Source organism: Halichondria panicea, chromosome 16 (genome assembly GCF_963675165.1).
Source record: "Halichondria panicea chromosome 16, odHalPani1.1, whole genome shotgun sequence".
NCBI classification, from domain to species: domain Eukaryota; kingdom Metazoa; phylum Porifera; class Demospongiae; order Suberitida; family Halichondriidae; genus Halichondria; species Halichondria panicea.
Window position 1 is genome coordinate 5178537 of NC_087392.1, and position 26503 is coordinate 5205039.

The 26503-nt window shown below is 44.4% G+C and overlaps 6 protein-coding genes across 10 annotated transcripts; 5 read left to right on the top strand and 1 right to left on the bottom strand.

Moving 5' to 3' along the window:
* Positions 1-6: 6 nt before the first annotated feature.
* LOC135349508 (inositol polyphosphate 5-phosphatase OCRL-like) lies at positions 7-9128 on the top strand. Of its 4 annotated transcripts, none has more exons than XM_064548033.1 (21): positions 7-125; positions 171-281; positions 362-447; positions 964-1061; positions 1368-1499; positions 2505-2702; positions 3050-3620; positions 3940-4272; positions 4721-4841; positions 5213-5329; positions 5389-5496; positions 5645-5712; positions 5858-6088; positions 6290-6425; positions 6657-6767; positions 6868-7033; positions 7221-7456; positions 7518-7667; positions 8152-8361; positions 8577-8688; positions 8870-9128. In XM_064548033.1, the coding sequence occupies exons 2-21, from the start codon at positions 225-227 to the stop codon at positions 9010-9012; spliced, it is 3384 nt and encodes a 1127-aa protein (XP_064404103.1). In that variant the 5' UTR covers positions 7-125; positions 171-224; the 3' UTR covers positions 9013-9128. The 4 variants fall into 4 exon arrangements, with proteins under 4 accessions (XP_064404103.1, XP_064404104.1, XP_064404106.1 ...); XM_064548034.1 differs by having other exon boundaries at positions 44-125; positions 177-281; XM_064548036.1 differs by lacking the exons at positions 7-125; positions 171-281; positions 362-447 and adding an exon at positions 497-531.
* Positions 9045-23037, bottom strand: LOC135349509 (coiled-coil domain-containing protein 57-like). Its single transcript, XM_064548038.1, has 8 exons — positions 22883-23037; positions 22593-22768; positions 13503-14065; positions 12901-13101; positions 12585-12776; positions 12365-12449; positions 11488-12018; positions 9045-9717 (listed from the first exon to the last, which is right to left on the bottom strand). Exons 1-8 carry the CDS (start codon positions 23034-23036, stop codon positions 9133-9135), a joined length of 2487 nt encoding a protein of 828 aa, XP_064404108.1. The 5' UTR covers position 23037; the 3' UTR covers positions 9045-9132.
* Positions 14174-16009, top strand: LOC135349512 (uncharacterized). Its single transcript, XM_064548042.1, has one exon. The coding sequence runs from the start codon at positions 14243-14245 to the stop codon at positions 15719-15721; it is 1479 nt and encodes a 492-aa protein (XP_064404112.1). The 5' UTR covers positions 14174-14242; the 3' UTR covers positions 15722-16009.
* LOC135349777 (uncharacterized) lies at positions 17506-21628 on the top strand. Its single transcript, XM_064548388.1, has 2 exons — positions 17506-18939; positions 20059-21628. The coding sequence occupies exons 1-2, from the start codon at positions 17590-17592 to the stop codon at positions 21550-21552; spliced, it is 2844 nt and encodes a 947-aa protein (XP_064404458.1). The 5' UTR covers positions 17506-17589; the 3' UTR covers positions 21553-21628.
* On the top strand, positions 23027-24914 carry LOC135349515 (rab-like protein 3). 2 transcript variants are annotated; one of them, XM_064548049.1, is made up of 9 exons: positions 23027-23116; positions 23178-23269; positions 23327-23444; positions 23497-23620; positions 23679-23739; positions 24301-24372; positions 24424-24495; positions 24645-24701; positions 24752-24914. In XM_064548049.1, exons 1-9 carry the CDS (start codon positions 23065-23067, stop codon positions 24752-24754), a joined length of 651 nt encoding a protein of 216 aa, XP_064404119.1. In that variant the 5' UTR covers positions 23027-23064; the 3' UTR covers positions 24755-24914. The 2 variants fall into 2 exon arrangements, with proteins under 2 accessions (XP_064404119.1, XP_064404118.1); XM_064548048.1 differs by having other exon boundaries at positions 24755-24914.
* Positions 24890-26415, top strand: LOC135349516 (transmembrane protein 272-like). The gene is made up of 5 exons (XM_064548050.1): positions 24890-25011; positions 25189-25225; positions 25372-25488; positions 25568-25627; positions 25816-26415. Exons 1-5 carry the CDS (start codon positions 25006-25008, stop codon positions 26268-26270), a joined length of 675 nt encoding a protein of 224 aa, XP_064404120.1. The 5' UTR covers positions 24890-25005; the 3' UTR covers positions 26271-26415.
* Positions 26416-26503: the final 88 nt, after the last annotated feature.

Below are 26503 nucleotides of genomic sequence, written 5' to 3' on the forward strand. Positions count from 1 at the left end.
TGCTCACCAAAACAATAAGCTAATTAACCCAACCTAGCTCCTCCCACTGCATTTCAATTTACAGAGAGAAGATAAAGATAAAGTAAAGCTGGAGCTGAGACGTACGTGTGCTGCTCATAGCTAAGGTAAGCCTGCACATTGGCTAGGGCAGTGTTATAACCCGCTCCTAGCTGTAGGAGTCAGAGTGTGTGAGCTAAAGATTTGTTGATCACCACGGAACTGGAATGGATGTTTCCATGGGAATCCAGAATCTGCTTCGACCCACCGACACTTGTTTATTCGTATCCTAACCACACCCACTTGAGCATGTACTAGTCGCCACTATTAATATTGTATATGGATCTTAACCCTTTGGTGCCAGGTTGTCGAGGGTTATTTATTAGGAGTTCCTTCTTCTGGACACAGACTAGTGGCCGTCATCAAGCACGAGGGAACAGAGGAACATGCGTGAGTGGGTGTGGGTGTGTGGGCACGAGGGAACAAAGGAACATGCGTGAGTGGGTGTGGGCACAAGGGAACAGAGGAACATGCGTGAGTGGGTGTGTAGTGTGGGTGTGGGCACGAGGGAACAAAGGAACATGCGTGAGTGTGGTGTAAATGTGTGTAGTGTGTGCGTAAGTGTGGGCGTGGGTATGTTGTGTTAAGATAGCTTCCTCATATCGTATTTCTGGTGGTGATGCCATAGAGTGTAGCACCACTTAAATACATGTACAAGAGTGTGCCACTTTTTTTAACACCAATATCTTCCAGGCTGTAATTATAGTCTTGCCATAGTAATCTATTTTTTAGTGGCGTTTTTTAGTTCTATGCGTGTACACTACAGCAGCTGGCTGTGTGTGTGTGGTGATGTAGCAGTAGATGCGTAATCACACACATGTTAGCTACATTGTGATGTGTGTGAACATTGCTGTATTTAGCTCCCTAGTACAGTTGTCCTAACCCCTCCCCCTTCCTCTGGCGTAGGATGTTCATGTTCGAGGAGGACCAATTTGAGACCCCTCCCACTGTCAAGTTGGAGGCCTACTATCCCATCAGGGGAGCCTTCTCAGCTCAGATGAAAGGTCTGCACATTAATAACATTGTACCACTTGGTAACTGATCTTGACTACATGTGTAGAGAGTGTTCAATTCCTAGTCTGTCTCTTACATTGGAATTACTCCTTAATTATATATTGTTTGATAGTACAAATGTCAAATGTACAATACATACTGTACCTCCTGGTGTCAGTCCACATACCTATGCTTAGGGATCTCTTGTACACACAATTCCCTACCCCCACACATACCACACACACATATCACACACCCTCCACACATATCACCCCACACATATCACACCCCCCACACATATCACCCCCCCTCTACAGCCACCTCCCTGAACACACGGTGTCAAGTACTGCTCCACAATGGACAGGGCTCCTCCCTCGAGTTAGACCTGCCTAGTAATGGACGAACAGCACTCTTCATCAGCCAACTCAACAATGCTCTGCACCAGTTCAGTGAGTCACCATTACACAGCCCCAGTGTGTACAGTACTTTTCAAGTAGGTTGAATCATTTAAAGTTGAATGTTGAAGTGAGTACTCACACCACTAAACCACAAAACAAAGCTGATTATGATTATGATCTACCCACAAGCTTGTAGAAATGTATGTGTATCTTTGCTTGAACTTCTCCTAAGTAAGTGCCTAGATTTTCAAAGAGTATCTGTAGCACTGTTACGGATTCAACATAGGATGAGGACCATGCATGCTTTGCTACTTTGGCTCGACATCTCCACTTCTCCCGAACAAATGCTCTATTCTTTTACAGTGCTTTTGCTGATGTACATTGATTCTCTTACTTGGTTTGCTTAAGTAGTGTAGCAACACTATGCACCTCAAGTCATTTGAATATGCATCTAGATGAACACCCACACATGTAGCCAGTGCTGTGTATTATCATGCATGGGCATCATCACACTGACAGGCTGTGACAGCCACCTACAGTTGTATCAGCTTTGTGGTTTAGTGGTGCGAGTACTCACTTCAACATTCAACTTGGAATGATATTCAACCTACTTGAAAAGTACTGTATGTAGATTAGTGTGGTCTCTGTGTATGTAGATTGGTGTGGTCTCACTGTGTACACTGTGGCTAGTGGGGTTGACTTATCTATTACAGATGCATTTCGAGGCGAAGAGGGCTGTACATGTATGTACACTGCATATGCACCACTACTTGTCGACTGCATTTATAGCATGGGGGACCTTGTCTAGTACCATAGTGCTAGAAATGCATGCATTGATACAAACTAATGCTATTTATATCATATCGCATAAATTTGTATCGCACGGCCTTTATTCGAGGCCTGATCCTCATTGAAATCGGGCGTTTAGTTAATCTCTAAAATCACATGACGTTTCGTAGTCTTATAATTAGCCAAATCACAATAGTTGATGCTCGCATATAAAGAGTAATAGCATTACAGTGTGACATCATATGACATCACACCTCCTATATATAGATTCCTCCAGCTCTGCTAATTCCCCCGTGGCCTTCCACTGGTTGCTAGGATACGAACAGTGTCGAACGGGTTGGGACAGATTCAGCAAACCTCATATAAGCTCTCAAGTGAACTTTGACCCTGCCTCTGGATTTCCCGAGAGTTGGCCGTGGAGTCACATCATCACGCCTAATCTGGACGGGAGTACGGAGATAGCACGTGAGCTAATGGGAGGGGATTGTCCAATCTAGCTCAGGCCTGTTTTTAAATATGCAGTATTATTGAGGTACCTACATGCACTACTGTGGCTTCTAGAACACTAGCAGTGTCCACTGTAGCCTTTAAAAGACTACCAGGGGAGATATGAACTTCCTGTATATACACTACTGAAGACTAGGAGAGTTGTTTGTTGGTAGTACAGTCAGTATACAGTCCATCCTTCCTGTGTAATGTATACTTTATTGGTTTATGCTTTCAAGGTTATCTTTAAAGCTGGTTGAGCACATTGCAGCATATGTTAGTGTTGCCCTTACTCCCCCCACTGCATGTATACACACACTCTACAGCTTGTGAGAGTTTACTGGACGATTTTGATCCCCTCCGACAAACAACAACCAACATTGAAGCCCCCCAGACCAATGTTCAAGTGAAAGCCCCACTCGCCACTCTCGAAATAACAACCTCAAGTCCAACTCTCAACAGATCCTCAAACCCATTCCGACTATCCACGGAAATCGGTAACCCATTCCAAGACCAGACCTTATCTGCTCAAGCTTCCCCTCAGACTAAGGATATTCGACATTGCATCTCTGAAACAAATCTGACTCGTCTGAAACTAGAGAGTACGTCACGTTCGTCTGAACTCCATGTGTCCCGTTCCCAGGACAACCTGATGGATCTAGGCTCGGAGGTTCGACACTGCATAGTGCCTGAGGAAAATGAGGACCCTCTAGACTATAAGAACAGACGTGTGACTCGCAGCATTGATAACTCCCCAACTTTAGAGAGACGTAGCAATGGGAGGGAGTCTAACAAGACACAGCTGGAGTTTAATGGCCCCTCCACCAGCAAAGCCATGCCTAGTCAAGCCTCAATGGAGGTACCCGAGACTACAGGCTCCGTAAGAAAGAGGCGAAGGTAACGTTTGTGTGTGTGCATGCATGTGTTCATGTCTCAATGAAGTGTCTGTGTGTGTGTTGAACACACTGTAGTACACTGTGTGCGTGCGTGCGTGCGTGCGTGCGTGCGTGCGTGCGTGCGTGGCTAGGATTGCCAAATAGCGTGGAAAAACATGTGAATGAAGTTGTAACGGATTTGAGTAATGTTCTCGCCGATTTCTTGTTTCCATGCTTTTTGGTGTTTCCCCCGGCCAATCTTAGCAACTTTTCACACTGCAAATGCTTTTCTAGTCGGATTGACAATGCTGTAATTGTAATCTTTGCATTTTTCATTGCAGTTCTCCGCAGAGGTCAAAGGTGAGTCCTCCGCAGAAGTCAAAGGGGACTTCTCGTTCCCGCACCCAGAGCCACGCCCCTGCTCGGTATGCCACTAAGGGGTGGGTCAGTCGCTATCGCCCCGGGGTACCAGTTTCGATACCAGGTGAAAGTTCACGAGAGAGCCTCATGCAGGCAGAGCTGAGACAGAAGGAGAAAGAGTTCTGTGATCCTATGGACATCCGTGTCTTGTGTGTCACCTGGAATGTCAACGGTCGTGATCCCAAGGGAACGCTAGATGATCTACTGATATCGTTTAATGATAAGGAGCTTCCCCCTGACATCTATGCCATAGGGTGAGGGAGTGTGTGTGTGTTTGTGTGTGTGTGTGCTCATGGCTGTAGCCTCCCCCCCCCGTACTTAAGCTCTGTAGTCCCATGTAACTTTATATGGTACACTGCAACCATGAATTTATTGTGGTTGAACTTGTTGCTATGTGTGTATCATAGTCTAACTATTAAACTACCATATTACTAGAATATTTTGCGAGCATCAAACATAACATCAAACGAACTTTGCGATGGTTGATCAATTCGCAAAAATAAAATTGCAAAACCTTGCCAGAACGCAATCGCTTAGATCGCAAATGGTCAATTGTTCTGCTGATTTGGTTCATCCGCAAAATGTTCTAGTAATACGGTATACAGTAACACTCTTACATACCGGCTGGTATTGACTGTGACCATACATATACTAATGTACATGTCCTTTGACCAATGAGATCAGTGATGTAATGGCCCACAGGTTTCAGGAGTTGGACCTGACAACACAGACACTCTTGCTCAACAGTGAGAGTGAGAAGGAGGATCTCTGGGTGTCCGTGGTGGAGGCCACTCTCCGCAAGACCAAGATGAATTACATCAAGGTCAGGCCACACAAGCATGACATTGTACACATATGTCAATTTCTACTTTTGATTGGCCACAAGTTTTGTTTGACTGATCCAATTTCAACGATTTTAGGATTTTATGAAAATCACAATCACTATAGCTTTCAGATGCCAACGCTTTTTTTATTAAAAATAGGCCTGAAAATGACTTAACACACAGCCTCTTATTGAGCTATCTTTAAGCTTTCAGAAAAATGTAATCAGGACCATCTTAACTGAAGTTATGGCCATTCAAAGATGCTACAGCTAACCAACGTGTAGTATGACCTTAATTATACATGTACATGTACAGCAGAACTGAGAGATGTGCGTGCCCACTTTATACAGTGTGTGTTGTATTCCTGCAGTTGTGCTGTGTGCGACTGGTAGGGATCATGCTACTAGTATACATCAAAGAGAGCTACTGGAGTCACACTACTGACGTTGAGGTGGACACTGTTAAGACTGGGGCTGGTGGAATCATGGTGAGTGTGGTTGCTCTTCAAGGGTCGCTCTGTAGTTATCCAATTTCTGCTTGGTGTAGGGCAACAAAGGAGGAGTAGGTGTGCACTTTAACCTCTACCATACGTCCCTCTGTTTCGTGAACTCTCACCTCTCTGCTCACATGGACGAAGTGGAGAAGAGGAATCAGGTACATTTGTGTTAGGTGCTGGCAGGAGTTCATGTGCTGTGGATAGCTTTGTTCAGTGGATAGACTGTGTGTGTGTGTGCACTGTGTGTGTGTGTGCACTGTGTATACACTATGCAAGTTCCCATTATTACTGTGTGTGTGTTTGCAGGAGTATGCATCGATCATGAACAAGATGATGTTCACTCATGACTTCACCTACGACATTGAGCATCATGAGTAAGCACACACACCGCCCACACACCACCTGTTGACATGTGCTTCATGTAGCCTATGTCCGTACATGTACATGTTTAGGAGCTGTACAATACATTAGGTTTGAGCCCACGACTAAAGCCCCCCCCCCCCCCACACACACACACAGCATGATATTTTGGTTGGGAGATCTCAACTATCGTATCCAAAGCTCCCCTGCACTCACAGTGGAGCTCATCAAGTACAATGCTGATGCCTATCAACTCTCTACCCTGCTCAAACACGACCAGCTGCTCCTGGAGATGAAGCATAATAATGCATTCCTCTCGTTCACTGAAGCACCCATCGACTTCAAGCCCTCCTACAAGTACGACCCCAACACTGACGACTGGGACTCTAGGTGAGTATATCCATGGCAACCAGCTAGCGTAGGCAGTGTTACAGCTGTAGTTTTTAGTTTTAGCTAGCTAGCATATTAATTGTGTTACTCAAAAACGCAGTAAGCCTCAAGATTTCTTTTGTACAATAGCGGACATTGGTTTTGAAATTTTTTTTTATACATCATGAAAATTGACTATGTTGTGACCCCTCCCCCCTCCAGTGAGAAGGGTCGAGCCCCGGCCTGGTGTGATCGTATCCTGTACTCTGGTAAAGGCATCACTCAGTTCAGCTACTCCTCCCACCCCAGCCTCAATATCTCTGACCACAAACCAGTCTCAGCTCTCTTTGAGACCACCGTAAGAAGACCTCTTTGTTGTCATTTATCGTGTTCCCTTTTGCAAGGCATTGTTTGAAGCTATTCTACTCTTGCATGACTGTAGTGTAGTTATACTGTACGGCATTCTTATATGTAGTACTTGTTTTGTAGAGGCCCTCCCTCCACTTGATTTAGCTCTTGATAGCTTTCACAGTTTGTTAGTGACTATGTATGCAGTGTATAGGTTATCTGGTAGCCCCTCCCCCTGTAGATGCGTGTGGTGGTGCCGTCCAAAGAGAAGGAGGTATTGGAACAGGTGACCTGGAGACTGGACAAACTAGAGAACGACACACTACCACAAGTGGACCTCTCCTCCCTTGAGGTAAGCCTCTATACACTGTTAGTAGCTCCATTCCATACCATGCAATGTCTTCATTCCATACCACGCCCTACCTCTATTCCATACTGTACCCTACCTCCAGTTCAAGTTCCCTGATATTGGATTCATGGAGCCCCATACCAAACGACTAGTGGTGACCAATACTGGCAATCGGCCTGTTCATATCTCCTTCATACCCAAACTGGACGACACAGTGGTCTGCAAGCCGTGGCTGGACGTGAAGCCACTCTCAACTGTTATGCATCCCCGTGAGTCTGTGTGGGAGTGGTTTTCCTCAATACCAATTCCAAAATTTGTATCCCTGTAACTGTCCTGTTCCTTGAAAGATTAGTATTTACAATTTACCTCATAGTCTACGGAGCTGCTTTGTTCTAACTAAGTCCCTCCCCACCCACACCACACACCACCCACACACACACACCACACACGCACTAGTGGAGGATGCTGTGATCCTGCTCACTGTGAACATTGACGAGGACTCCGCCTCCCTCCTAAACAGCGGGAAAGATCTACTAGAGGACATCCTAGTCCTGCACCTAGGCAAGGGAAAGGACTTCTTCATCACTGTCTCTGGAAACTATCAGCCATCTTGTTTTGGGTCATCCCTAGAGACGCTTGTGCAGCTGCACACGTATATACGAGAGGTGCCCGTCGCACAATTGGTAGACCTGGTATGTTGGTCCCTCTGTGTATGTGTGTGTGTACTTTGACCTTGGTCCTTTGACCCTGTAGACATCATCGTGGGAGGATTGCTCTATAGATCAGGTAATCACTGAGAATGGGGAGGAGTCTCATCTCATCTCATTGACCCCACCTCCCCTCGATATTCCAAAGGAACTGTTTGCACTTGTTGACCATATCAGGAAGCATGGACTATCTACGGTGAGGTCATGTCACTATAGTGTGTGTGTTGTGTAGAGTGTGGAGTGTGGAGTGTGTAGTGACCGTTTAGTTACTTATATAGCGTGACATTTTTGAGGGGCTTAATTTTCCCTGTTTTCATGGATTAGCAATCCTCGAAAATTTGGTCCACGAAATGCTTAGCTAACAAGACACAACGTCATTGACTAAATACCACGAACCTAATTCAACGAAATGCTTTTAGAGGCCATTCCACAAAATTAAGTGCCTTGAAAATTTAGCTCTATACGGTATAATTATACATGGATGTGCTTACACTATATTAATCGGTGGTGGCACTAGTCACCTCTAGGCAAATAACTAACAGGTCTAGTTTACTGCACAAAAAGACAGTTGTGTGATTGAAGATTGAAAATAGCCATGCACCGCTTCAAAAGTTAGTTATTGTACCCTCCCCCTATCACGTACTTATAACTATATCACATGACAATGTCACATGACCCAGGAGTCCCTGTTCACGGATGGCGGTAGACGCAGTGAGGTAACAACCATCAGAGAGATGCTAGACACTGGTGGACCTGAGATGCCTGGCACTGTGTTCTCAGTGGCTGCTGCTCTCATCTTCTTCCTATCTTCACTGGCTGAACCAGTGGTCCCAGTACAGCTCCATGGCAAGTGTATAGAGGCTGCCAACAACCCGATACTCTGTAGACAGGTGGGTGGAGTCTATAGGGAGGAGGGTGGGGTCTAGATGGAGGGAAGGGTTTTTAAGTACAGTCACCACTGTAAAGAATCCAAGCTACTACAGAATTGGGATTGCCTCATTTAATTGATCAATGTTGCGTTAATTGTTTTGCCAGATACGTGTCTGTATATTTTATGGTTGGTTTGTTTCCAGTCGACTATGATGCACTGTTTTGCTCTCCTCAGATCTTGCCCCAGATGCCTCCAGTCCACAGACACACCTTCGTGTTCCTCATCACCTTCATGAAGAAACTACTCGACCACTCATTCTCTAACGGGCTGGAGCCTAAAGTATTAGGTAAGGAGAGTATCTCTCTAGTTATACTTTGTGGAGAGGCGTCACGTCATCTTATACAGTCAGGCATATTATGATCAGGGGCATTGTATATAATTATAGTGTACTATAGCTCTTCTGACCTACTGCATTACCTCAAGTATTACCCCCACCCACACACACGCCCACACCACCGCCCACACAGCTGAGCTGTTTGGTGAGGTACTCCTGAGGGCACCTCTAAAGGAGAGGAAGGCCAGGGGTCGGAGGTCAACCACCAGCTCCAAGAAAAAGGCCCTATTCCTGTTCCAGTTTCTAATTCATGACTTGACTATCACCTACAACTAAATAGCTAGTGGCTCTAGAATTTTTACTTCTAATTATGGTTTAGTGGAATTGTGAAATTATGTGAAATGATTATTATTATTATATATACAATTTTTGATGAAATTTACTAAAATTCAGTTATTAGTCTCTAATATTGTAGTTTCGAACAAGTTTTTTGTTTTTCTTTAATAGAGGCCTCCTCTGTTGATGACCTTTAAACTTTGAACCTGGACGTATGCTCCCATGAACTTGGTGACCAACGAGCTCTAATACAGCGTCCATTTGTGGGTGTGGTTCTGCAGGGGTTGAGGTGTGTTGGGGGCTCCCACTATCAGTCAACTCTTGCTCAACCATTCCTAGTACACTGTCCAATGATCCCGGCGATGAGTCAGTGAATCTTAGAGGGGGGAATTCCCCAGACAATAGGGGAAATTCCCCAACAGTAGGGGAAAGTCCCTTGTAAGATGAGGGAAGTTCCCTCGGGCTAGCAACCTCTTCATCAACAGTGGACGGTTTCGATTGGACAACTTGTTCAGTAACTACTTCAAATGTTTCAGTTTGCGATTGTGTGTCCCTCTTTTGTACAAGGGAAGAGGAGGGTTGTACTTTAATTTGCTGAGTCAGCTGTTCTTTCTCTCTCAGTAAGGCGATGATAACGTGTGTAGCATGGACCAGTTTAGCATGTACCTTGCTCTGAGGCACTTGACAACTCTTGAGGGAGTAGAGCTAGAGGAGGGAGGGGAGGGTAACATGAGGAGGGAGGGGAGGGCAACATGAGGAGGGAGGGGGGGGGCAACATGAGGAGGGAGGGGGGGGGCAACATGAGGAGGGAGGGGGGGGCAACATGAGGAGGGAGGGGAGGGCAACATGAGAAGGGAGGGGGGGCAACATGAGGAGGGGAGGGCAACATGAGGAGGGAGGGGGGGGCAACATGAGGAGGGGAGGGCAACATGAGAAGGGAGGGGAGGGGCAACATGAGGAGGGAGGGGAGGGGCAACATGAGGAGGGAGGAGGGGGCAACATGAGGAGGGGAGGGCAACATGAGGAGGGAGGGGGGGGCAACATGAGGAGGGAGGGGGGGCAACATGAGGAGGGGAGGGCAACATGAGAAGGGAGGGGAGGGGAAACATGAGGAGGGAGGGGAGGTGCAACATGAGGATGGAGGGGAGGGAAACATGAGGAGGGAGGGGAGGGCAACATGAGGAGGGAGGGGAGGGCAACATGAGAAGGGAGGGGGGCAACATGAGGAGGGGAGGGCAACATGAGGAGGGAGGGGGGGCAACATGAGGAGGGGAGGGCAACATGAGAAGGGAGGGGAGGGGCAACATGAGGAGGGAGGGGAGGTGCAACATGAGGATGGAGGGGAGGGCAACATGAGGAGGGAGGGGAGGGGCAACATGAGGAGGGAGGGGAGGGCAACATGAGGAGGGAGGGGGGGGGCAACATGAGGAGGGGAGGGCAACATGAGGAGGGAGGGGGGGGGCAACATGAGGAGGGAGGGGGGGCAACATGAGGAGGGGAGGGCAACATGAGAAGGGAGGGGAGGGGAAACATGAGGAGGGAGGGGAGGTGCAACATGAGGATGGAGGGGAGGGAAACATGAGGAGGGAGGGGAGGTGCAACATGAGGAGGGAGGGGAGGTGCAACATGAGGATGGAGGGGAGGGCAACATGAGGAGGGAGGGGAGGGGCAACATGAGGAGGGGAGGGCAACATGAGAAGGGAGGGGAGGGGAAACATGAGGAGGGAGGGGAGGTGCAACATGAGGAGGGAGGGGAGGGAAACATGAGGAGGGAGGGGAGGTGCAACATGAGGATGGAGGGGAGGGCAACATGAGGAGGGAGGGGAGGGGCAACATGAGGAGGGAGGGGAGGGCAACATGAGAAGGGAGGAGGGGAGGGCAACATGAGGAGGGAGGGGAGGGCAACATGAGGAGGGAGGGGAGGGCAACATGAGAAGGGAGGGGAGGGCAACATGAGGAGGGAGGGGAGGGCAACATGAGGAGGGAGGGGAGGGCAACATGAGGAGGGAGGGGAGGGCAACATGAGGAGGGAGAAGGGGAGGGTAACATGAGAAGGGAGGGGAGGGGTAACATGAGGAGGGAGGGGAGGGCAACATGAGGAGGGAGGAGGGGGTAACATGAGGAGGGAGGAGGGGGCAACATGAGGAGGGAGGAGGGAGGGGAGGTGCAGCATGAGGAGGGAGGGGAGGGCAACATGAGGAGGGAGGGGAGGGGCAACATGAGGAGGGAGGGGAGGGCAACATGAACATGAGGAGGGGCACACACATAGGTCTGAAATCAAGAGGTTACAAGTATAGAAGGAAGAGGAAGGGGCTACAAAGCCACTAGAATTGAACATGAATTGCCAAGGCCATGCATATAATGCAATTATACATGATGTTTAGGTCTCTTGAGATTCTTAAAAGTTATGGGCACTCAAAGATCATGCCTCAATATGCTACAGTCATTGTTTCTGTAAATAGGATATACTCTGACCTTCTCCTTGTGCTCCTGCAGCAGTCCCTCCAGTCTCCCCATTCCAATACGACACTGCGCCAGTTCACATTCCAACCCACTCTTGTCTCTCTGCATCGCTGCAATCGTGTCACTGAGGGCTATCACATGAGTCCTGTGAGCCTCCTCGCTAATCACATGACTCCTGTGAGCATCCTCGCTAGTCACATGACTCCTACCAGCTCTCTCAACTGATGGACTACGAGGTGGTTTTTCGGCCGAGACTTGTTTGGATTGTACTTTGACTTCTAGTTCTCTGTTTTTTAATTTTAACTCTGTCAGCTCTCGCTCCATGTAATGGACGTATGATGTTGAGATCTGATTGGACGGTTCGGCAATTGTTTCGATCTCTTCTCTCATTTGGCGGATAACATTGTGAAGGTCAGAGTTCTGTTGTCGTAGTTGAGATATCACATAATCGTTATCGTCAGTCACATGATCTCGGGGTTCGGTCACATGACTTGTTGCTTGCTTTGATAGCTTTCCTCTTAGCTCACGACACTCGGCAACCAGCTACCAGTGTGTGTGTGTGTGTGTGTGTGTGTGTGAGTGTGTGTGTGTTGTGTGTGTGTGTGTGTGTGTGTGTGTGCGTGCGTGCGTGCGTGTGCGTGTGTGTATGTGTGTGTGTGTAAAATACAAAAACTATTATAGTGGTCACCCTTGGGCAGACTAACAGTGCCTGTATTATAGAGGGTGGCCTGCTAACACAGGTCCAAACACATGCTATGGAGACTTTGGGGCCCATTAACCTGGCTGTATTATAGAGGGTGACCTGCTTAGGAAGACCACATTCCCCGACAGTATACGGTATCTATACGTAGGTGTCAAGTGGTAGAGGTAACAGTCTCCATGTACTCACTTTGTCTCTGGCGGTAGTGAGTTGTTGGATGGTGTGGTCTGTCTCCTGTTGTGTGGTAGTCTTCAACTCAAGCTCTCCCTTACACCTACACAATCAGCAACAATGGTACAAGCATCTGTTGTAACAGGTCATTGTGTGCGTCGTTATGTGTCCAAGCAATGAACAATTGTAGCAATAAAATATTGCTATGCAGTTACACATTAAGTGTGTGTGTGTGTACCTTTCAAGTTCTTGATTGAGGTGACCCTCTATTGACCTCAGGTGGTCCAACTGGTCCTGTGCTGCCTGTAGCTTGAGGTCCCTCGATACTACCGCCCTCGTCACTTCCTCCACACGCTCATCACACTCACGCCTACACACCTCCACAGCCTCATCACATTCACGCTTGCACACATCCAACTTCTCCCTACATCTACACACATCAATATTGCATGAAATACATAGTCAGTTCACAGCAAGCACTGGTAATACATAATAATGTATATACAGTCCACGCATAAGGTAATCGCGGTAAGTACATACACACACACACTCACTGATTAATTTCTGCCTGCTTCTGTTTCAAGCTATCCTGCCACTGCCACTGTAGTCTGCTCAGCTCAGAGTCCTTAGCTTCTAGTTGTCCAGTCAGACTAGAGACACTCTCTTCTAGAGCTACCATCTTGCTGCTGTGGGCTTCTCTAGCACTCTTCAGGACACTCTCTTTCTCTCTCAGCCTGCGGTCCAACTCACTGTGGCTGTGTGGGGGGGAGATAATTTAATCCATTAACAAAAAACGTGACTGCATGGAAGCTTATTATATACATGTAGAAGCTCTTACTTGCACTTCTACACAGACAGACAGACGGACACCGATAAAATGTTGGATTTAAACACATCATTTGAAAAGTATTTTTCTAGAAAATCATGAAGTTTTTAAAGTTGGATCGACGATACTGAAGTTATGGCTGTTGAACGATTTTCAGCTACATGCAACCTATTATATATAAACATGAGTCAAAATAAGTGAAATTTTGCTAAACACGGGCAAATCCACTGTCAATCCTATGTAAAACCTACTGGTTTTACTAATACACAACAGTATAACACTTGAAGAGGTTTTCTTTGGACAGCCATGCATATAACAGTTAATACTGACCGTTTCACAAATTCCTCAGCTTGCTTGCCAAGTTTAGCCTCTGTTTGAGACAATCTCTTCTCTAGATCTCTGATGACTCCATCTTGCAGACTCCCCTGATCCTCCAAAGCCCACTGCTTCTCTCTGACCTCCTTCTCCACTCTAACCAAATCCTCGGCTCTACTTCTTGACTCCTCTTTGAGCGACGCCATAGCTGACTTGCAAGCTTCTACCTCTCTTACTGCTACTCTGAGTTTGTCCTCACTGGAGGCGTGTGCAGAGCGGATGTCTTTTGTTCTTGTCTCATATTCGTGTTCCCTCTCTCTCAGAATTTGCTCAAAATGAGTGGTAATTTCATCCCTCTGACAAGCTAGGTTCCCCTCAAGGTCGACCATCTTCTGTTCTACTTCACGTTGATACACTCTTAATTGTTGCCTCTCTTTGTCTAGTTCTGCTTGTTGCAATGCTCGTACTGATTGAACTCGAGACTGTACATCGTGTAGTCGCTGGGTACATTGTCTCCTCACGTCCTCTGTCCCTTCTTGGGCACGAGAGAGCTGCTCCCCTGTTTCAGCCAATTGAACCTGCATGTATATATAATAGTGCATGTTGCATGTGGGGAGGGTTTGTTATTATAATTATAAAGCTATACTGCTAATCGTAAACACATTCCTAGTAATCATACCAAAGCAACCCCACGCACTTGTTTATACCCATGAGAGCTAGAGAGAGTACACAATAGCTCAAACAGATTTAAGTAAATGATGTATAGAGAGCTGACTCTAGTGTTGCTACTGGTAGGACTTGTGTCCTCCCAAACTTACCCCCAGGAACTGGACGCTGAGGTCATCATCATAGGAGCCGGAATGGCAGGTGTATCAGCTGCAAAACGTTTGGACGAACTCGATATAAAGAACGTTATTATTCTTGAAGGTAGCTCAAGAGTTGGTGGCTGGCTAACTAGTGCTGAGTTTGCTGGAGTGAGGGTTTCACTGGGACCTAACTGGATACAAGGAATAGACCCAGCTTCACCAGAACTACATCCTCTCTATCGTCTAGCACAAGAGTGTCTGCAAGGTGGTATCCGTGGGGTGTACATGAATTATGATTCACTAACAAGCTTTAACTCTCAAGGACAACAGAACGAACAAGAGCTGCGTTGGGATGATTACGACAATGCTTTGGCAGCAGTAAGGAATTTGCAAAGCGAGTGTGTGAGTCTCCGACAAGCATTAAACGAGAGTGGCTGGACTCCGACTAATGCTGCAGATAACTGGGTCGAGTGGTTTAATGCAGACTTTTGCTTTGGAGAAGCACCAAATGATGTGTCTATACTATCTACAATGGGTAAGTCCTACACGAGCTTTGCAGCACCAGAATCAGAAGGCGAAGATTATTATATAACAGATACAAACGGATATGAGACGATTATCGAATGCTTAGCTAATGAAGTAGTTGCAAACGGACAAGGACAACTAGTTTTGAATGCTTTTGTTACAACTATTGATTGGAGCAACGATGATTGTGTTTGCATGTCTGTCAATGTTAGTGGAACTATCAACCAGTACTGTAGCAGGTACGCCATATCAACAGTTAGCACAGGAGTACTACAATCAGAGTCCATCCAATTCAATCCTGAGCTACCGGAATGGAAAAAAGAAGCTATACAAAAATTTGTCTTGACCAGATACATCCATATTTTTATGGAATTCAGTGAAGTGTTTTGGAATACAACTGAAATAATCAGATACATTGCTAACGAGAGAGGCTACTACCCTGTGTTTTTCAACTTGAATCTGATCTATCCTGAAAATCCAAAAATTCTAATGGCAGTAGTTACTGGAGAAGAAGTGGACAGGATACACTCTCAAACAGAAACTGAAACCATAGCAGAAATTGAGCAAATCCTCAGCAAAATCTATCCCAACAGCAACACCACTGTGGTCGATTGGATCATACCCAATTGGATAGCTAATCCTTTATTTAGAGGGACATTCACATATCTACCCACTGACTTTAAAAGTAAAGATTTCAAATTGCTAGCAGCCCCGGTGGGAAATCTTCATTTCAGTGGAGAAGCCACTTCTGCTAACTTCAGTGGATTTGTTCATGGGGCCTACTTTTCTGGGATTGATACAGCAGAGCTAATCGCTAGTCAAATAACTAGTAAGGCAATGTTTGCTCAAGCAGGCTTCATAATCACCGTCCTTGGAATGATTTGTGCAATATACATGCACTAAAGGGACACATATACTGAGACTAATTATGATATAAACGTATAAGAACACTGAGACTACTATAATTATAATGCAAAAACACTGTAGAATGTGCAAGAACACTATAGAAAGTGCAAGAACACTAGAATGTGCAAAAACACTGTAGAATGCACCCTCATTGCTAGAAAGCTTTCAGTAGCTAGTATTATTTTTGTACACCAGTAGCTTACAACAACCACATAGCTAATAAATGACCCATAATTATACTATGTATGCATACCTTGAGCTGGTTGTTTTTAACCCCCCCCCCCATGAGTGAATTAACGACATGCTTTCACGCTAGAAAAAGTATCTTCAAATAACAACAATAAATGTGTCCATGCATGCTCGCTGTACATGAACATGTAGCTTCAACAGATCCATGCATGTGAAAGTTTTGTTAGTAGTAAAACACGTCCTTTCAGACTTGCACTGGCATGTGCATGTGTGGTGGGCGGACTGGGCTATTCAGTGAATACCGTATTACTAGAATATTTTGCGGATGAAAAACTTAGTTTGCGAATGAGTCAAATCAGCAGAAAATTTGACCCTTTGTAATCTAACTATTGCGTTCTGGAAAGGAATGGATCGTATAGTAATTACTAGTAATAATTTAGGTTTTGCGATTTTATTGTTGCGTATTGATCAACCCTCGCAAAGTTCGCATATGTTTGATGCTCGCAAAATCTAGTAATATACGGTAACACATTTTACTTACCAAATGTGAGTAATTTTCGTGGGCAAGCTGACCTCAAGGAAAATTTACCCCATGAAAACGTAGGCGTGGTTTATCGGAACACATGCAATGCAGTGCACATAATGACGCAAATGAAAAAAATTTACTCACAAAATTACCACATTCGAGGTTTTTTACCCGACAAAAATTACCCACTATACGGTATTGATAAGATCAACACGCATATATAATTATAATTCAACCTCTCTGAAATTCCTCAAAACGCATACCGTACCCTCGCGAAAATAAGCCCATCTTGAATAAACGCCCATCCCCTCTTTTGCTTCGAAGTTCTTGCACAAGGGTATTTTCGCTCGATTATAAGCCCACCCAGAATGAAAATTTTGAGCATGCACAGTAGCTGAATGCCACATGTTGACTATTAATTTTAGTGAAGAAAGGATGTTTTAGGTAGTAGCTGGTACGACTATACTCCTTTGGACCAAGATCAGACATATAACTTTCTCTGTATGGATCTGTTTGCCCTTGAAGATGTATATGCAGGGAACAAGTAGTCCTATATGCAGAGAAAAGAAAATACAAAGTCCAAGAAAGTTATCACACAGGCCAATTTTGCAGGTTACCTTGCCTTGGTTTTCTGAAACAAAGTACCTGATAGCTGCTCTCTAGGAGTATGACCTACCATCCTTTGGGAAGTTTCTGCTACATCTGACATCGACACAAGTGACAAGCAACGAATATCGAATAGAGTCAAGAGTCCACTTCTTCATGTTCATTCTCTTGTCATGCTTTAATCATACTCATGCATTAGTTTATAACATTGTTGTTGTCAATGAAATGTTCATACTAAAATGAAAATACAAATAAAGATTGTCATAGAGTAAAGTAAACCTCGATTTGAGGCTGCGGGTGGGCGTATATTGGAATGAAAACTCGCCCTTCGAGATTAAATGCCCAGTCCCCTAATAAGCCTAGACTTCTTGCAGAAAAGGGTGGGCGTATTTTCGCGAGGGTACGATATATACATTCCAAGTTCAACAAGGCAGTTGTATAGCTCACATAACTTTAGATATAGGATGTATAGAGAGTTGACTCTAGTGTTGCTACTGTATACATTCCAAGTTCACCAAGGCAGTTGTAGCTCACTAGATATAGGATGTATAGAGAGTTGACTCTAGTGTTGTTACTGGTAGGACTTGTGTCCTCCCAAACCTGCTCCCAGGAACTGGACGCTGAGGTCATCATCATAGGAGCGGGAATGGCAGGTGTATCAGCTGCAAAACGTTTGGACGAACTCGATATAAAGAACGTTCTTATTCTTGAAGGAAGCTCAAGAGTTGGTGGTCGGGTTACTAGTACTGAGTTTGCTGGAGTGAGGGTTTCACTGGGAGCTACCTGGATACAAGGAATAGACCCAGCTTCACCAGAACTACATCCTCTCTATCGTCTAGCACAAGAGTGTCTGCAAGGTGGTATCCGTGGATTCTACAGTGACTACGATTCTTCAACTAACTACAACGAACAAGGACAAGCGAACGAACAAGAACTACGTTACGATGATTACTATAATGCTCTGGCAGCAGTAGAGGAATTGGAAAGCGAGTGTGTGAGTCTCCGACAAGCATTGAACGAGAGTGGCTGGACTCCGGCTAATGCTGCAGATAACTGGGTCGAGTGGTTTAGCGTTGATTTCTGTGACGGAGAAGCACCGGAAGATTTATCTATACTATCTACACTGGGTACGACTTACACTGGTTTTGCAGCACCAGACTCAGAAGGTGGGGATTATTTTATAACAGATCCAAACGGATATGAGACGATTATCGAATGCTTAGCTAATGAAGTAGTTGCAAACGGACAAGGACAACTAGTTTTGAATGCTTTTGTTACAACTATTGATTGGAGCAACGATGATTGTGTTTGCATGTCTGTCAATGTTAGTGGAGCTATCAACCAGTACTGTAGCAGGTACGCCATATCAACAGTTAGCACAGGAGTACTACAATCAGAGTCCATCCAATTCAATCCTGAGCTACCGGAATGGAAAAAAGAAGCTATACAAAAATTTGTCTTGACCAGATACGTCCATATTTTTATGGAATTCAGTGAAGTGTTCTGGAATACAACTGAAATAATCAGATACATTGCTAACGAGAGAGGCTACTACCCTGTGTTTTTCAACTTGAATCTGATCTATCCTGAAAATCCAAAAATTCTAATGGCAGTAGTTACTGGAGAAGAAGTGGACAGAATACACTCTCAAACAGAAACTGAAACCATAGCAGAAATTGAGCAAATCCTCAGCAAAATCTATCCCAACAGCAACACCACTGTGGTCGATTGGATCATACCCAATTGGATAGCTAATCCTTTATTTAGAGGGACATTCACATATCTACCCACTGACGTTAAAAGTGAAGATTTCGAATTGCTAGCAGCCCCGGTGGGAAATCTTCATTTCAGTGGAGAAGCCACTTCTGCTAACTTCAGTGGATTTGTTCATGGCGCCTAATTTTCTGGGATTGATACAGCAGAGCTAATCGCTAGTCAAATAACTAGTAAGGCAATGTTTGCTCAAGCAGGCTTCATAATCACCGTCCTTGGAATGATTTGTGCAATATACATGCACTAAAGGGACACAATATATATACACAGAGACTAACAAAATATAGAGAATATGCAACAACACTGTAGATGTGCCCCTCATTGCTAGCAAGCTTCTAGACTCACCAGTACTTTATAACACAACCACGTAGCTAATGACCCATATACTGTGAATACACACCTCTAGCTGTTTTACCCCCCATGAGTGAATTGTAGACATACATACATGTATAACAATAAATAAATAAATGTGTCCAAGCATGCTCACTGTACATAAACATGTGTGTGTGTGTGGTGGGCGGGCCAGGCTATTCAGAGAATAACACATTTTAAATAGCAGGTAATTTGGTAATTTTTGTGAGGTAAAAATTAATATTCATTATTTTCGTGGGCAAGCTGACCTCCAAGAACATTTTCCCCATGAAAACGTGAGCGTGGTTCACCGGAACACATGCAATACATAATGAGTCACAAAATTACCACATTCGATGTAAACAAAGTTTTACCCTACACAAATTACCCACTACCGTATTACTAGAATATTTTGCAGGTGAAAAACCTTTGCGAATGAGCCAGATCAGCAGAAAATTTGACCCTTTGCGATCTAACTATTGCGTTCTGGCAAGGATCGTGTGTATTTACTAGTAGGTTTTGCGGATTTTATTGTTGCGAATTGATCAACCATCGCAAAGTTTGTAAATGTTTGATGCTCGCAAAACATTCTATAGTAATATGGTATACGGAAAAGATCAACACGCATAAATTAATCAACCTCTTTGAAACTCCTCAAAACGTATACGTACACATTTCAAGTTCACCAAGGCAGTCTGTAGCTCACAATAATGCTGTAGCTCACAATAATGGTCATGTCAACCCACAAAGTTTACATTGCTACAAGTGTTTGCAGATAACAAAAATAGATAATCATAGTAATCACGCCAAATTGATCTCACATGCATCCTGTCTATAGTAAAACCTAGCCCTAGGGGTGGGAACTTTGTAGCTGCTTTGTCTACAATAGTCCAAACAAATTGAGATGTATAGAGAGTTGACTCTAGTGTTAATGTTGCTACTGATAGGACTTGTGTCCTCCCAAACCTGCCCCCAGGAACTGGACGCTGAGGTTATCATCATAGGAGCCGGAATGGCAGGTGTATCAGCTGCAAAACGCTTGGATGAACTCGATATAAAGAACGTTCTTATTCTTGAAGGTAGCTCAAACGTTGGTGGTAGGGTAACTAGTGCTAAGTTTGCTGGAGTGAGGGTTTCACTGGGAGCTACCTGGATAGAAGGAATAGACCCAGCTTCACCAGAACTACATCCTCTCTATCGTCTAGCACAAGAGTGTCTGCAAGGTGGTATCCGTGGATTCTACAGTGACTACGATTCGTCAACTAACTACAACGAACAAGGACAAGCGGACAAACAAGAGCTACGTTACGATGATTACTATAATGCTCTGGCAGCAGTAAAGGAACTGCAAAGTGACAGTGTGAGTTTCCGACAAGCATTGAGCGAGAGTGGCTGGACTCCGACTAGTGCTGCAGATAACTGGGTCGAGTGGTTTAATGCTGACTTCGATGCAGGAGAAGCACCCGAAGATGTGTCTATCCTACATTTTACAATGGGTAGGACTTCCACTGCTTTTGCAGCACCAGGCACAAAAGGTGAAGATTATTATATAACAGATCCAAACGGATATGAGACAATTATCGAATGCTTAACTGATGAAGTACGTGCTAACGGACAAGGACAACTAGTTTTTAATGCTGTTGTTACAACTATTGATTGGAGCAACGATGATTGTGTTTGCATGTCTGCCAATGTTAGTGGAACTATCAACCAATACTGTAGCAGGTACACCATATCAACAGTTAGCGCAGGAGTACTACAATCAGAGGAGTCCATCCAATTCAACCCTGAGCTACCAAAATGGAAGAAAGAAGCTTTACAAAAAATTGAAATGGGCAGGTACATTCACATCATTATGGAATTCAGTGAAGTGTTCTGGAATACAACTGAAGTAATCGGATACATTACTAACGAGAGAGGCTACTACCCTGTGTTTTTCAATTTGAATCTGATCTATCCTGAAAATCCAAAAATTCTCATAGCAGTAATTGCTGGAGAAGAAGTGGACAGGATACACTCACGGGCAGAAGCTGAAACCATAGCAGAAATTGAGCAAATCCTCAGCAAAATCTATCCCAACAGCAACACCACTGTGGTCGATTGGATCATACCCAATTGGATAGCTAATCCTTTATTTAGAGGGGCCTACACATATCTACCCACTGACTTTAAAAGTGAAGATTTCAAATTGCTAGCAGCCCCGCTGGGAAATCTCTATTTCAGTGGAGAAGCCACTTCTGCTAACTTCAGTGGATTTGTTCATGGGGCCTACTTTTCTGGGATTGATACAGCAGAGCTAATCGCTAGTCAAACGAGTATTACAAGCTGGGCTGTATTTTTGCTTATGTTATGCTTTTGCTCAAAAAGTATTAGAGTGTTATAGTAGTCAAGTTTGCAAAGAAAGTGTATATAATTATCTATCTATATAACTGAGAAGAAAAGACATATGTACATTCATATCTATTGTATATCGTAATGTTTTGTGGCCTACCAGGACCTCAAAGAAAGAAGAAAATTGATTCTGCCAAGGACTGGGGGGTTCAAAATGGATTTCTCACACATGGCAGTGGCGTAGGAAGGGGGGCTCCAGGGGCGGAGCCCCCCCGCATCTCAAGTAGAGATGACTTATCAAGCTGCACTATGTACAGTATAGATAGCCGTACTTTTTCCATTCAAAAACTGGAGCCCCTCCATTGAGGAATTGCTTTCTACGCTACTGCATGGGGATGAGCACGCATGCGCATTTGATCCACATGAATAAGGGGTGTGTCTGCAAGAGGTAAATTTCACAAATTAATGGCTCCTAAAATTAATAGCTAGCTGCTTTAGCAGCTTTTTTCTGACTCTTGTAGCTAACAAAGAGCTAGCGCTTTAGTGCAAGACTAACTAATAAGTTGAATAGAAACTTTGTGCGAACAGATGATGCTACAAAAGATTCTGAAGAGAATGCACTGTAAATAAAATTAGCCATAACTGGAGAACAAAGTTTGCAAATCCATGAATTAAAATCCAAGAGAACATGGCTAGAAGCCTATAGAAGCTGTTAGTTTTCGTTGCCTTGAGCAGTTACAGTTGGAATCGACACACTGGCAGACAGACACACACACAGTCAGTTTTACCGTATCCCTCGTGCAGCTACGCCTCGAGGCATAATAACAAGTAAGGTAATGTTTGCTCAAGCAGGCTTCATAATCACCGTCCTTGGAATGATTTGTGCAATAATTATACTAAACACTTCATAAAAACTAAAACTATAGACAAAGTACAAGAACACTGAAACACAGTATCCCCCTCCCCTCCCCCCCCTCCCCCTAGAGTAGTATGTTATATTCGAATTTATAGTATTCGTTTTGTACACTAATAGACCCACCAGCACTTCACAAGAACCATACACGATAGCTACATAATGTACTGCATGCATACCTTGAGCTGGCTGTTTTCAGCCATGAGTGAATTAACGACATGTTTCACGCTACCAAACGTCTCCTCGTAACGAGCGAGCTCCTCATCGCGCTGACTCAGCAGACGGAGGTTGTAGTCAAAGTCTGCCCTCAGTTGAACCAGCCGAGACTTCTCTCCAGCTAGCTGCGTCTCAATGACTACAGCATGTCAATGATGAATTATGAAATACCACACAATATATACATTCCTCAAATAATGTTCTAGCGGTTGTAAATACACTGCAAATAACTCAAAAGTTGCCTGAATTTTACCCTTGATATTTTCTTTGTTTGCGAGTGCTGCTTGCTCCCTCAGCTGCTGTAGTTCTCTCTCCTTGTCTGCTGCAAGTTCTTCCAAGGTAGCCATGGTCGCAGTGGTGAGATAGGGGGAGGGGCTATAGATTACACCCACTTGCATGCAGTGCATTTAGAAATGGAATAATTACTGATTTAATATGGCAGCTGAAAACCTCAGGAAAGTCAAGATCCTGGTTCTAGGAGACACAGGTGCGTACACGTACGTTTCTGAGGTAGTTGGCACTCACTAAACTGTGATCTCTTTCCCTAGGTGTCGGCAAGACGAGTCTAGTTCACCTCATTTGTCATGGAGAGGTCTTGTCAAGTCTATCCTGGACCATTGGTTGCAGTGTGGATGTCAAGGTACTAGGTATAGATCTAGTAGCTATTGTGTGCTTTACGTTACTAATCTCTGTGCAGCTCCATGATTTTGGGCCGAGTACATCCACGTCTTCTAGCTACTTCCTAGAGCTGTGGGATGTTGGGGGAAGCCCCTCTCACAAACGAGGTCGTCAGATATTCTACCAAAATGCGAACGGTAGGCATAGCTACAACCACTGGGGTGTGTAATATGATCATGTTTGCCATAGGTCTTATTCTGGTTCATGATTTAACCAATCGAAAGTCTCACAGTCATTTGTCGAAATGGCTCAACGAGTTCCACCAGTCCCAATCCCGTTCTGGCAAGCCATTCAATCTCGATACCACACTCAGGTCATTGACACCAACTATATAACCTACCAGTGAGTCAATGTTCTCCTCCCCCCTATAGCCTGGATCCCGAGTTGTTTGCTGATCAAGAGATACCTGTTCTAATTGTGGGAACGAAGAAGGTGCTTCCACTGATTCTAATATTTTGTACATTATTAACCCGAGGCGCGCCACGGGTTATAGTAGTCGGTCAGTCTGGTCTGTCTGTCTGTCGTTCTGTATATTCTGAGTCTGTTCACCTGGATGGATATAGCACTGTGTTTGTACCATCAAGAGTTCATTAGGAAAAGGCCTTCTGTCTGACCTATGTCACAAATTGTCACTATTGTAACCGCAACCACTTCAGGTACAAGGCGCTAACATTTCCTGATTTCACAGTTTATACAACAGCATATGGTTGTGACATAGGTTGGACAGACCTCCTGCCAGGGTTTTAAGTGGTTTTGCTAATGAACTCTTGGGTACCATGGATAGCCTCAACACAACAAGGTAGTAGTTCAAAGTAGTTTTAGTTTGCAGATTTTGATGTTAAAGCTTCGTTGAAGCTTCATTGTCGAATAAAAGCTAAGGAGCTAAGAAGCTTGAACCTGTGCACATTGGCCAGAAGTACACGCGGCTTTGACTCGAGGCTGTAGACTCACTAAACCTCAGATACCTCAGTGCTTTCATTTCCTTTCCCACAGGATTTGGTAAAGATCTCCTCTGGTAAGCCGTCCACAGGTTCCAGTCTAACAGGAGCTGCTTGTGTCAATGTGGTGAGTGCTGTATATGGGTGGAGCTAGTGTACCTTGACCTCTCCCCTATAGGATTGTACTGATGTGAGACAGTTCTCAGTGGATTCACAAGAGAATGTACAACTCAACAAGTTCTTTGATAAGGTTCGTTGGGTGTGTGGGATTAATACCTTTGCTCAAAAGCTACCTATAATTATTAAACCTTAAATAAAAATTGTTTGCTCAAAAATGAGAGTGACATTTTTTGTTCTGTTCCACATTCTATTGTATCAATAATTTTGTGTGGTTTGCAGGTGTTGGAGAGAAGGTTTCTGTCATCAACGCCATCGCCCAGTATTCCAGGCTACTCGGTAATGTCCCCCTCCTCCCTCACACATTGCTCTCACTATTTCCTATTCAGTAGAGTGTTCCCAGCAGCTCCGAGCGACACAGGACAATCGTCAAATCTAGCAGAACTGCCACGAACCCACCATAATCACTCTCTCACTGTCATTGTCACTGTACATGTACATATATAAATATATATGAAATATTCATTGTATTATATGAATTGTGCATTTCAAGGTGTGGTAATTTGACCTTAGCACTTAGTAAACATTGCATAAGCGATCAGCTAGTCTAGCTAAAGCTACAACAAGTTAAACTGTGTATACAATGGCGGTAAGAGAAAGTTAATTTTTTTGTGCTGCCAAGTTGAACAAGCTAGTTCCACTAACCACAAAGCTCAGCTGAAATTGTTTTTATAGCCAATAGTTGTGTAAATCTATTATTATTGTTTACTAAGCTTCTAGATAGTATTCCATGGTATCTGTATTAACTGATTGTTCCACTTGACAGAGTGATGCTCCTCCAGCCTACACTGAGGCCACCAAGGGTACGTTAGACTATTGGTGCTATAAATTAACCGTAGATTAATCATTAATCTATGCTGTAACGTGACAACACCACTTGAACTGATCACTTCAGTGTACTGTATTCTCCTTAGTAAATATTATCTCTCCTCCGCGGCCCCTCTTACAGATGGCCCCCCTGCGTACGAGACATTGTTTCCTGTGAATGCAATCAAAGAGGCCAAAGAAAACTCGAGTAACAAGGGTACCTTTGCTGCCAAGCTCTGTGAAATTATCTGCGGATCTTGTGAGTGTATATAGATATAGCTACTGAAACCTTTGTTTAATCAGTGAATTGTATCGTATCTGCATTTGTTAATTCACAGTTGCTTGCTTGTGCTGTCTCTTCATCATGGCTGCTCTCCCCCTGGCTATGGTTGTGGTTGGTGAGTCACTAGTACCATTATAGATTACAGCCTGGTGGTGTTTCACGGCCATTCACTGACTTGCCGGTACAATTAAAATTGCATTCTGTAGTGCTGTAAGTATAATTTTGGTGAGTTTAGATTGGCTATCAAGCCAATTGCATTAATTTTATAACAGTTTTCTGTATGAGTATTTCCTTCCATCCCAGGTGGACTGCACGTGGGTAATTGTGAGGGTCAACACTTTATTCCGATCTGGCTGATAGTGTTCGGGTCAGTGAGTCTCCTTCATACGATCGTGAGCAGTCTCAAATACTGTGCCAAAATCGGGGCCAAGAAAACCGAACAAGATGGAGAAAACAGAAATCAGAATATGGCCAGTCGAGGTGGAAGTGGGTGTGAGAGTTTGTTGTCTGTGTTTCTCTTCATCTGGACAATTGTTGGAAGTTCATGGGTCTTCAGCTTCTATTATAACACCTGGGCTCCTAATGATTGCACCAACAGTTACAACAGGGCTATGTGTGAGTGTGACGCTGTCCCGTTCCTCTTCTCTTACATCACTCTGATAATCATGTACACTGTGAGCCTACTCATCTGCTGCTGTGGCTGTTTCTGTATTGTTTGTCTCGGATTGATCGCTGGGACTGCCACCACTGAGGAATAAAATACAGTTGTTGTGTGAACATAACTATCGTAGATGTTGAACTTGTATAACTGTAGATCATCAAATTCTCACATAATTATAGGCAGTTTTTGTTTTTCAGTTTTTCATGTACCAGTGCAGTATGATTGTGTTTCTGACTGTAAAATTAATGATGTTGGTGTAGCATTAGCCTCGAATCCACGCCGATTAAATTTAATCGGCGTGGATTCGAGGCTAGTGTAGCATTTGTCACA